The following is an 11,414-nucleotide window of genomic DNA, read 5'->3' on the forward strand; positions in this document are numbered from 1 at the left end:
TATCCAATGTATTTAGTACTTAACCTAATCCTAAAGCTTGTTAGAGTCCAGTGGCTCTTCCAAATCTCTGGGTAGTATTAATTAAAAAGACTCAGTATTAAATGGTAAGGAAAGAATATTGCTATAGACTAAGTGTATTGCCCACGTATTCCATGCTTGAAATTAAAGCACTGAACCAGTTTCTCAGAGATATCTTTGAAAGTGTTTAGTATTCTTTATTTTAATACTTGTCCCCAGTCTCTGTTAGAGAAAATTTCATATTACATTTTGTTTTAAGTACTAAATTTCAAGACTTATTTTATTCCCATCAAAGTAGAATGATTTGTGGGAAGTAATTTGTCATGACAAACTATTGGTTTTTCACTTGAGTAGTACTTAAAAAGTGAGACCAAGGCTAAAAAAAAAAAAAAAAAAAAACAACCTAATTCCCCAAGTCTCTGAAGTGGTTATATGCTTGCTTCTGAGAGGCCCAGAAGAGTGGAGCCAGTAGATATCTTTGTGAGTTGACCATTAAGTGCCCACTGTTCACATAGTTTACAACGTCACGTGTGTTTTTTTAAGAAATAGCTGTAGAGTCTTGCACTTTCAGGTTGACCTGGAAGGGTGGAGGGGGGAAATTGCTGGGGCTCCTCCGGAGCGTGCTAAAATCCACCCGGCATCCCCAGGGAGGTACTTCCAAATATCGGTGACTGCTCTCAGGGACATCTTTGCATGCTGGAGGAAATGCTCGAGGGGAAAAAGGTCTCTCAGACAGTAATACTGTCTGTGTTTTTATGAGGGGAAGGTTAATGTGCCTGCTGGGAACTTAACGTTAATTGAATTCGTGATTAAAACCGGCCAGGACTCATTACTTTTTGCCTGGTGAGTTTGCTGTTGGAATACTTAAGTTATCTTAAATAGTTTTGACCCGAGTCATACTGGAGCAAGTGAGGGGAAACCCTGAAATCTGAATATCCAGGTCTTGTCCTAAATAGGCTTCCTGGGCTGCCCTGCCTGGGAGGAGCCCAAAGGGGCTGTAATTCCCCATGGGTGCAGCTTGGCCAGTTCCAGCAGCCATGAATTCAGGAGGGCAGAGGGGGCACGGCTCTCCTGATGCCACAGCAGCTCCGGAGGGACTTCTCTTCTGTAAACTCACCCCTACCCAGGCCGTCTTGCAAATCCTTGTCACCAGAGCAGCTTGTCAGTGGAGGTTTGTTGCCACCACACGGAGGCACTGGTGGCCCTGTGCAGTCAGGGGCACCTGCGGGGAATATACACGAAGCCCAGTTTTACTGAGTGTGATAAAAACCAAGCTGTAAATGTTCCCTTGCTCAGTGTTCCACATAGCCTTCTCTCTCTTTCTAGTGTTTAGCTGGGAGAACACCTTTTTTTTCCCCCTTGAGGTCAGTGTAGCAAGTGCTTTGCTGGCTCTCCATCATTTCATTGCCATCTTCCCTAACTGCTCCTTTCTATCCCTCCGTAACTTAAGCTCTACGAAACCAGTATCTCAAGGATGCGTTTCTATTTGTCCCAGTGAAATGCATCTGTGTGCGTGTAGCTCCCAGCTCTCCCTGTACGTGGCCTGGATTTGAGAGCACTTCCTACTGGTTTTCCAGCTTTAACCAAGGTTAACAACTTCTGGTACCCCCATGGAAGGGCAGCGGTGTCAGGGAGATTCATTAAACAGCAGTGTAGCAGCACTAAGGGGAAACTAAGATGATGTTTGACGAGGGTCACTCTACCTTTCTGTAGGTTTTTCTTGGTCTGCAGCCCACAAGCACCTTTCACTTGAGCGTGTCTCAGACCACCTCTCTTCTGCTGGGCCACAGCAGCACTGAAAGGCACCCATCTCTGAGGAGGTGCCAGCGGGGCCACCACCCACATGGGACCAGCAGGGAGGCTGCTGAGGCCTTTGCTTACACCAGCTTCTTCAGAAAGTACTTTGGGGTGGCTAAAGTCTGCCTGCCAGAGATGGGACATCCAGCCAAGGCATTAGGATTCGTGTAGTTTTTGGAAAGAGGACGGTCTGAATTATCCCAGCCAGAGCTTATTCCCCTAACATTGCAAAGATGCTAACAGTAGGTCCTAAATTTTGCTTACACCAGCTTCTTCAGAAAGTACTTTGGGGTGGCTAAAGTCTGCCTGCCAGAGATGGGACATCCAGCCAAGGCATTAGGATTCGTGTAGTTTTTGGAAAGAGGACGGTCTGAATTATCCCAGCCAGAGCTTATTCCCCTAACATTGCAAAGATGCTAACAGTAGGTCCTAAATTAAATGAAACCAAAGATGAGATTACTAGTAGGTAATATCTACTAGCAGGTATCTAGATAAGCAGAAAGAAAACTAACACATGGGGAAGCTAATGGGATTTCCCTCCCATGGTATCACTTGAGAGTTAGAGTTGTTAGGTGCCCTAACCCATTAAGACGTCTTATTTCTTGTATGTTCCATCTTAATATCCTTTTCAAACATTAATTTTCTGGGTTTGTAGTGACAGCTTTTTGGAGTGATTTATATTAACACTGAAGTCTTCTACCTCAGATGAGTGTTGCTTTCTCCACCATAACCCTATACTCGCGTAGATTTCTATCCCAGAACTTAATTTTAAAGTATTAAGGACTGTATGACGTGAACATCAGAGGTTGACATCTGTAAAAAAAGTCCCCAACATCCCTGCTTTTACTTGTATGAAGATGTGTAAAAGACCTCTTTTTCTAACATATGGCACTAGAGTAACAGTTTTGGCATTTGACTTGGCGCTGCTATAATTCAAATCAAGGCTTACGCTGAGTTTTCACCACCGGTCTGGTCCTCCATGGCCTTCTGATCCCTTCAGGGCTGTTTTGCACGCTTATATGTAGGTGTCCACTGCCTGGGCTGTGGATTTCTCCTCTGCCCGCAGTCCCACTGAGGTTTCTCAATGGGCTGAGGCCACGAGTTGTTCCTTGGAAGCACCAGAAACCGGGTGCAGGCTCCTGCCGGCAGCAGCGACAGCCCAGCCCGGCCGGGAAAAGCAAGTGGGTGGCCTCATCCCTTTTGAGAACAATAGGAAACAACAACCATTTCTGGGTAAAACAAGAGCTTGTTGTGAGAAGCAAATGCTGGATGTGCAGTCCCCCTGCTGCTGCAGAAAAGCAAGTGGCAGGAATTCCCTCTGACTCTACTTGAAATTAACCCTTCCTTGAAAAGAAACCCAGTTTGGTGTAGCCTCTGCGTGACGTCCTGACGGTTTTAACCAAAAGGGTGGTGTGAAACGTGCCGTTGCGTGTTGTGCCAGGCAGGTGTCGGGCCTCCGGATTTCCTCGAGAGCCCATTTTTGAGCTGTGTCATCTTAGGAGCTAGTTTTTCAGTTTGGTTGTGAGCTCTCATGCGTGGCAGGTGACGTGAGGCCGTGCCGAAATTCTCACCCGTCAGGACGCGCGGCAGGTGATGTGAGGCCGTGCCGAAATTCTCACCCGTCAGTCAGGGCATCAGCCGAGGTGCGAAGTTCTCGGTTGAACTGTAAAGCTGAGAAGGCTCCTTCACACTAGTGTCGCTTGGTGTTGTGTGTTGTTTTGGTTTTTTTTTTTCTTAAGCTTGAAAATTGCCTCTTAAAAACAAAAACGGCTGCCTTTCCCTGATTGAGGAAAACTGAGAGGTTGTTGTGGGGTGGGGGGAGCTGGATCCCACCAAACCCCCCCCCCCTTGTCCCGGTGCCAAATGGTTGGATGCAGGGGGATGCTTTGCGCTGATTTCCTTTTACCCAATTGTGCTTTGTGGGATGTTCAACCCAAGGAACATGGCTGAACGAAAGAGGAAGCCCAAGTTTTCCAAGGAAGAACTGGACATTCTGGTCACTGAGGTGACCCGAAATGAAGCCATGCTGTTTGGGAGGGAGACGATGCGTCTATCCCATGCTGACAGGGACAAGATCTGGGAAGGCATAGCCAGGCAGATCACATCAGTCAGCCAGGTCCCCAGGTCTGTAAAAGACATTAAACACAGATGGGACGACATGAAGAGAAGGACCAAGGACAAACTGGCATTCATGCAGAGGTCCCTCTCCAGCCCCGGCAGCGCGGGGCGGCCCTCGGCCATCGTCCTGACCGCCCACGAGAGAGCCATCGAGTCGACGCTGCATTCGTCACGCCAGATGCACGGCTTCCGGAGAGCGGATCTGGACGTGGTTGACAGCCCGTCAACGAGCTGTAAGTATCATTGCCTTAACACCTCTTTCTCTTATGCTTGCATAAATCAGTTTGACCCCAGAAGAGCGGTGTGCGTTTCGGGAGATGCTGGGTGTCCTGTCAAGCCAGGTCCTACTGCCGTGTTTGGTTTCAAAGACAGCCTGCTCTGGTGATCGTGGGGTGTTGAGCTGGGTTGAGGGAAAGCTGTTTGCAAGTTCAGATCATCTTCTTTGTCTTTTTATCTAGTCCTTTTCCATACTGTCTTCTAAGGGTAGACGTTGTTCAGGTTCTGCTTTCTTAGAGGGTCACAAGTCTGAACTAATCCTACGAGCGAGGGACCGTCTGTAGTTGAAGTGCAACTACCTCCAGTCTGTGAAAAAGTCTTTGTAAAGGATTAGGAGTTCTTCATCTTAACACGTACCCCAATAAAACAGCAGTGCTGTCGAGCTGAGAAGCATGTGCCAGTCCCTCATGGATCACTGCATGGTAACCATCTTCCAAGAGGGCTGCTGGGGGGCTCAGTGATCACTGGTGCTTCTGCTTTGAGGGTAGGCCACCGGTGATATCTTACTAGTGATCTGAAAGCCCAGCACAAGTGCTGTGAAAAAGGCAGATGGTAATGACTCCCTTCTTCACGGTTTGTATTTTTTGTTTAAGAAACAGCTGGCCCTGATTTCGAGGTTTATCTCCTTCCACCACAGCTCTCAGGCACCTCCCAGTGCTGAACCACAAGCTGCTTCTCACAGTTTCTTTCCCCACTTGCGTGCCTGCGGTTTTCTTGTGTGGAGGTGCAGATTCCTGGTCCGTGAGCTTTTAGGGATACAAAGGAGAGGAGGAGGGAATAACTTCTTGGAGAGTGAGCCAACTAACACTTCGTGGGTGGCATTGTCCTACTGCCTTAGGTCTTATGTCTGAAGTGATGTTGTTAGTGGGAAAGCAAGGACAAAGATGATCAGGAACTGACAAAGTGGGACTTGGTCATTCTTTGCATCTCTTTTGGAAGCCAGTTGGGCTATTTCAGGTGTAAAATGGGTACAGCTTGTGCAAGGAGACAGCGGGCAGCTGCAACAAGTGAAGTATCGTCTCTTCTTCCTCTTGATGTGCCCGTACCCGTCAACTGGCACATCACTAGATACTTATCAGACTAACGAGAACTTTCCCATGGTGTTCTGCTTCGGTTTGGGTTTTGCATCAAGTGCACTTTCCCCATTAATACAGGGCCCTGTTGCTGCTATGCTTAACTGCCTGCTTCTCTTAGTGACGCCAAGCCCCGCGGTGGCCTTGCAGTACAGACTTGGCAAACAGCAGACACTGCGTCTGTGCTTCTCCTCAGTGCAGAGGATGTCAGAAATTTCATGGAAGGAGGGTTTTTTGGCCTGAGGAACTGAATGTGTCAGGGTGTTCCGAGACTGGACCAAAGGCCAGGAGCCTTTGTCCCTCCAAGATGTTGTAGTGTTCCAGCTGCTTACGGTTTTGGGGAAGGGGAGTCATTGCAACTGTCTAAAATGGGTTTATATTCTAGTAATGAACAATGCTGTGTCCAGGATACCATGGCAGCTTGGATTCCTCCTCGGTTGACGGGGTTCTCCTGCTCTTCAGGCCTCTTACGGCTGAGCTTGTCACCCAGACGCTAACGCTGCAGCACGTGCATGTTGAGTTCAGCATCAGGAGCTACAGGCTTGTCTCCACTGGCAGACAGGGGGAGGGGAAAGCACCTTTTTTTCCATGTGCTTTGAGATACCATGAAACAGAAGTCAGATTGGCGAGGGATTTCCCGTTAATAATTCATGCTTCCTCTTCTGTTTAAGCTGAGGAAGAGACGCCGGGCACTTCTCGGGAGCACCGCTTCTCGTCGCTGCAGGGGGCCGGTGCAGGTGGAGTCACCCAGCTCTCCGGGCCCTCCTTCCTCCGCACTTCATCCTCATCGGAGCACTCGGAAGCCACCAGCCAAAGGCAGGAGCTGCACCGTCCCTCCCCGCGCGCCGCCTCGGCCTGCAGACCCCCGCGGCCCCGCACGAGGAGCCCCCCCCTCTCCGCCTTCGATCGCCAGCTTCTCCATGCCCACACGCAGCAAACAGACCTCTTCCGGCAGTTCTGCCGGGACCTGGTGGCTGTCCACAGAGACATGGCAGGCAGCATGCACCTCATCGGTCAGAGGATGGCTGACCTCACCAGCCAGCTTGGCCAGATGTGCCAGACCCTGTCGGAAATCCGTGACGGGGTCCAGGCTTTCCGTAGGATCCAGGATCCTGGTGTCATGCAGGGGTCTCTTCTGCAAGCAGCTTGCTCCAAACCTGAGCCCGGTGCAGAGTCTAACCAAAAGCCCCCAAAACGGGCTCCTCCTGCACGGACTACCAGGTCACGAAAGAGAAAACACCATTTTTAGTCTGCTTCCTGTAAAGTAAAGAAGGGTGCTCCTTCCTGAGCTGCTGCATGCTCACGTGGCCCCTCCATGCCATCCAGGACACTGTGGGGAGGGTCAGCAGCCGCCCCAGCCCGTCCCTCCCCCTGCTAGCAAGCAGAACAGCATGAGTTATGGCAGCTGAGCAGTAGGGCTGGCCCCCCGCGACGGCAAAGAGGCATCTCAGATCTTGCAGAGCTTGGGGTGTAGGACATCTTCCTGTTGATAGAGATTAGGAGTTTTCACTGGCGTCCCCCGTGCTTTGAACGCTCTATAAGCTAAGAGCTGCGATAGGAATCGTTCTCTCCATCTCTTCTCCTGCCTGTGAAACGTTATTTTACTGGGACAGCGTGTTACAGAGCTCCCTTTGCAATCAACCCAGAAATCTACCCTACCTGCTGCCGTCCCAGCATCTTCCTGCAAATGAGTATATGCACTGTGCAGAGAGACGTCCCGACGGCTCTAGAGACTCTCCTTGCTCGTTATTTTTATCCTGCGTTCAGCAATAATGGGCAGCCCAGGGCTTACTGAGACTCACAGCCAGGTTTTGGGGAGGGGGGGTGGAAAAGCAGAGCTTGCTCAGGGAAGGGTAGATAGAAGGCAGGGTGTTGAGGAGAGGAGGACAGGTCTGAGCGCTGTGTGCTTTGGGGAGTGCTGGGAAGGGCTGCTGTGGCACCTGCCTGCATCCTGCAGTGCCGCGACGCACGTAGATCAAAGAGCTTAATCTTTGTCTGCTCCAGTCTGAAAACCTTACCCACCCTTCGCACTTGCAGTTAAAATGCAGGTTTTTTCATCATAGGACAACATTTAAAGAGAATTGTATGGGATTGTTTTCCTGCATGCTGTGATCTTCAGATTTGAACCACCTTGCCCTCTTCAAAACGTGAGAGGCTGCAGGTACAGGGCCTGCTTCTGACCTCAGGAACGGTTTGGTTGTGTGTCACTGTGATTGTGTCGACTTCAGCACAGTTACTTTGCACTTATTCAGTGTTATGTAGGGTGGGATCTGTACCGTATTCTCCTATCGTGAAGAGTTTACAATCTAAATTCACAGATATTTAGGTTAAAATCGTAGCAGTGATGGTTTTGTACCACTTGCTTTCCCCAATCTGTGAGAAGGAACCAGAAGGAGCTGTGGTGCAGCGTCCAAATTGCTTTAGTGCTGCATGAGGTTCCCGTATACAACCCCAATTCTGAAACTAAGCTTGAATAATGTCACCTCAGGTGGTGACAACACAATGTGGCAGCTGTTTTACAACATGTCTGTCTTCTTCTACACCTATGAATACTTAAAGGGTGGGTGTCAAGAGGATGGGGCCAGTCTTTTTGCAGTGGTGCCCAGGGACAGGACAAGAGGAAATGGGGCACAAACTTGAACGTAGGAAGTTCCATCTAAACATGAGGAGGAACTTCTTTGCTGTGAGGGTGGCAGAGCCCTGGCAGAGGCTGCCCAGGGAGGTGGTGGAGTCTCCTTCTCTGGAGACATTCAAACCCCACCTGGACACGTTCCTGTGCAACCTGCTCTGGGTGGCCCTGCTCTGGCAGGGGGTTGGACTGGATGTTCTCCAGAGGTTCCTTCCAACCCTATATCATTCTGTGATTCTTGATTTGCACATCGGTGCCTGCTGTGGTGGCCCCATGTCTGGAAAAATCTGGATAATATCATTATTGTGATATGCTTCAGCAGGGAAGAGGGCTGAGGTGGTACCCAGGCACGGCTAGCTCTCCGGGCTGTCCGATTGTACTGCAGGAAACTATTTAATATGAATGCACATCGTTCTGCTGTGTCTGGACTACAGGCTTGGCCAAAAAGTTGTATAAACTTCAGTGGGAATCAGACGTAGGCAGCTCAGTATAGCAGAAGGATGCTCATTTTACGTGATCTTGAAGGATCTTCGTTAAATCTGTCTGGCCTGTCCTTTGGAAGGGTAGTGCCCTGGCTTCTCTCCTGGCAAGCCCACTGCACGTCTGCTGTGTCAGGCGTTCCTGATGTGCTTTTCCTTTCTTCTTTTCAATTGTTCTATAATTCTAATTCAAGTAATTTATTTTTAGTGGGGCGGTAAAAGGCCCTTGCTCAAGGAAGTAGAGGTCCAGCAAGGAGGAAAAAAACCCTCCTGTCTTCTGAGGAGTGACCCAGGCTGGAGGAAGTAGAGGTCCGGCAAGGAGGGAAAAAACCTCCTGTCTTCTGAGGAGTGACCCAGGCTGGTTTCAATGCTGAGGACATTCCTCCCAGTGCTGTTGCCAGACCAGGGCAGTACCCACTCGCCTGCCTCTGAGGATGTTGTTCTACTTCTTTTGTAATCTTTGTGTTCTGCCAAAGCCACAGTCTCTCTTCAGTTGAAGGGGAGGTTGGGAAATCTGGTAGAAGCGGATCTGATTGATGAATGACAAGAGAATGACTGAAAAAAAAGGGTGATATGTTTTAAAGGCTTTCTGAGTCAATACAGTGCTGCTGCTATAGATTAGAAGTAGTATTTTATATTTTTGTAATATTTGGACCCTGCTGATGTTCTCCCATGGATAATACTGGTAGGATGAGCTCCTCTGATGTTGTCTGGGGTGGGGAGGATCCCTTCCAAGAACCCTCAGGTCTGCAGAGGAGGAGGCTCCTGCAGGTGCTGGGCACTGGAGGGAGTTGGCACCGTCACTGCCACCAGATTGCCCACGTGGATGAGTTTATGAGTGAGAACCCTGTTGTCAGCCTTCAGTGCAAACCCCCCGTCCCCTCCAAAAGCTGGGCTGTGGTCAGGAGGAAGGTCACCTTGTGCTATAAACTGCCTGATGTCTCCCCCAGTTTCCTCTGTGGACTGTTACAGATTGGCCCGAGATCTGGGGATGTATCTCCTGCCCTGTGTAGACCCCTTGGTGGAATGGCTTTTCTGTACCCGCTGGCAAAGGAGACTTCCTCCTGCACCCATCGTGTTAACTGGCTGTAGAAGTAAGTGCCTGTGTCAAAGCAAACTGCTGTGCTCGACCCCGGTATCTCCATGTCTTGTACATGCTGACAGAATTCTCTCTTTAAAAGTATTTTTGTTAAGAATGCAATAAATATATAAGACTTTTAACACCGCTGCTGTTGAGTCGTTTGTTTCTCTCAATGCAATTTTTGCCTGAACTGGTAACGAGCCTCTGGGTCTCCTGGAGGGCACTGGGTGTGGGAGAGCTGGTGGGTATGGCACCCCACGGCATCTAGCTGGGCTTGGTGGCATCTCTCTGGTGTGGGATCTCCTGCCTTCCCTTTGTGCCTGGCGTTGATCTGGGAAGGGCTGGTGACCGGTGGGGACAGGGAAGCGTGGGGCAAGTTCTGGGGAGCGGTGGGGGGCAGAAGCCTGAGCCTTCCTCCAGCTGCGGGGCTCTCCTTCCTCCTCACTGGCTCTCCTGGGGAGGAATGGTCCCAAAACTTGACAGTTTGGTGTCCTGAGTGGGCTGTGGCTTAGAAGAAAGGGAGGTGAGGGTGTTTTTGGAGGAAAGGTGCCCCCGCAGAGCAACGAGCATTGCCTCCCACCACCATGGGCTTGATCCAAGCCCCAGTAGCTGCACATGGGTCATAAATGGTCTCCATCGGTGCAATGGCTGATCCTGGGGCAGAATTTATGGTGTTCTTGAGCCTGGCTCGTCCCAGGGACGGAGCAGGACATGAAATGACCCATTTGCAGCTGGTGGCAGGGCCTGTCTGCAGGACTGAGAGCAGCTCTGGGTGAGCGGGTCTGCCCCGATGCTGGTCCCAACCCTGCTCTTCCTCTGGGGATCATGGTCTCTTGGGAAGCCCATTGTTCAGGTGAGGCCATGCCCGTCTGCACCCAGGGCTTGTGGCTGCTGAGCCATGGGCATCTACACCCAGGTGGCCTTCTTGCCTCCATGCAGCTTGAGTGTTGGCATCAGGAGGGGGGCTGGCCACTTGGCAGGAGGGGTTGTTCAGGACGTGAGGACTTCATCCTTGAGAAGATACCTCAGTAAAGGCAGGCTGGTACAGGCTCTCTTTGCCTCAGCAGGCAGTTTGTGCCCCTGCCTGCCATTTTGTGGGGGGACTTCCTCTGGGCTCAGGAAAGAACCTGGCTCTAACCCAGGCCAAGAAGGCCACCAGAGTCCTGGCCTGTATCAGGAACAGTGTGGTGAGTAGGACTCGGGAGGTGATGGTCCCCCTGTACTGGACACTGGTGAGGCCCCACCTTGAGCGAGGCCTGTGTCCAGTTTTGGGCCCCTCGCCACAAAAAAGCCATTGAGGGGCTGGAGCGGGTCCAGAGACGTCTGGCCCTAACCCAGGCCAAGAAGGCCACCAGCATCCTGGCCAGCTGAGCCGTGGGCATCTACACCCAGGTGGCCTTCTTGCCTCCATGCAGCTTGAGTGTTGGCATCAGGAGGGGGGCTGGCCACTTGGCAGGAGGGGTTGTTCAGGACGTGAGGACTTCATCCTTGAGAAGATACCTCAGTAAAGGCAGGCTGGTACAGGCTCTCTTCGCCTCAGCAGGCAGTTTGTGCCCCTGCCTGCCATTTTGTGGGGGGACTTCCTCTGGGCTCAGGAAAGAACCTGGCTCTAACCCAGGCCAAGAAGGCCACCAGAGTCCTGGCCTGTATCAGGAACAGTGTGGTGAGTAGGACTCGGGAGGTGATGGTCCCCCTGTACTGGACACTGGTGAGGCCCCACCTTGAGCGAGGCCTGTGTCCAGTTTTGGGCCCCTCGCCACAAAAAAGCCATTGAGGGGCTGGAGCGGGTCCAGAGAAGGGCAACGGAGCTGGTGAGGGGTCTGGAGAAAAGTCTTGTGAGGAGAGGCTGAGGGAGCTGGGGCTGTTCAGCCTGGAGAAAAGGAGGCTGAGGGGAGACCTTCTTGCTCTCTCCAACTCCCTGAAAGGAGGGTGTAGCCAGGGGG

The 11,414-nt window shown here is 51.0% G+C and overlaps 2 protein-coding genes and 1 long non-coding RNA gene across 4 annotated transcripts in view; all 3 read left to right on the plus strand.

The window, feature by feature from the left end:
- Positions 1-11,414, plus strand: part of PRDM11 (PR domain containing 11) — a 30,161-nt gene that overhangs the window by 7,369 nt on the left and 11,378 nt on the right. The window lies entirely within an intron of this gene.
- Positions 406-3,586, plus strand: LOC106892822. The gene is made up of 3 exons (XR_001412939.1): positions 406-2,061; positions 2,242-3,357; positions 3,406-3,586. It is a non-coding gene; the product is annotated as an uncharacterized LOC106892822 (long non-coding RNA).
- On the plus strand, positions 3,740-7,945 carry LOC106892821 (myb-related transcription factor, partner of profilin-like). Its single transcript, XM_014950346.1, has 2 exons — positions 3,740-4,166; positions 5,954-7,945. Exons 1-2 carry the CDS (start codon positions 3,740-3,742, stop codon positions 6,529-6,531), a joined length of 1,005 nt encoding a protein of 334 aa, XP_014805832.1. The 3' UTR covers positions 6,532-7,945.

This window comes from Calidris pugnax, unplaced genomic scaffold, assembly GCF_001431845.1.
Source record: "Calidris pugnax isolate Ruff unplaced genomic scaffold, ASM143184v1 scaffold68, whole genome shotgun sequence".
Taxonomy (NCBI): domain Eukaryota; kingdom Metazoa; phylum Chordata; class Aves; order Charadriiformes; family Scolopacidae; genus Calidris; species Calidris pugnax.

Excerpts from the sequence above, each read along its gene's own strand:
- LOC106892821 (XM_014950346.1), top strand. The coding sequence starts at position 3,740 with ATGTTCAACCCAAGGAACATGGCTGAACGAAAGAGGAAGCCCAAGTTT. Across the intron at positions 4,167-5,953 it reads TGACAGCCCGTCAACGAGCT|CTGAGGAAGAGACGCCGGGC; the intron begins GTAAGTATCATT and ends CTTCTGTTTAAG.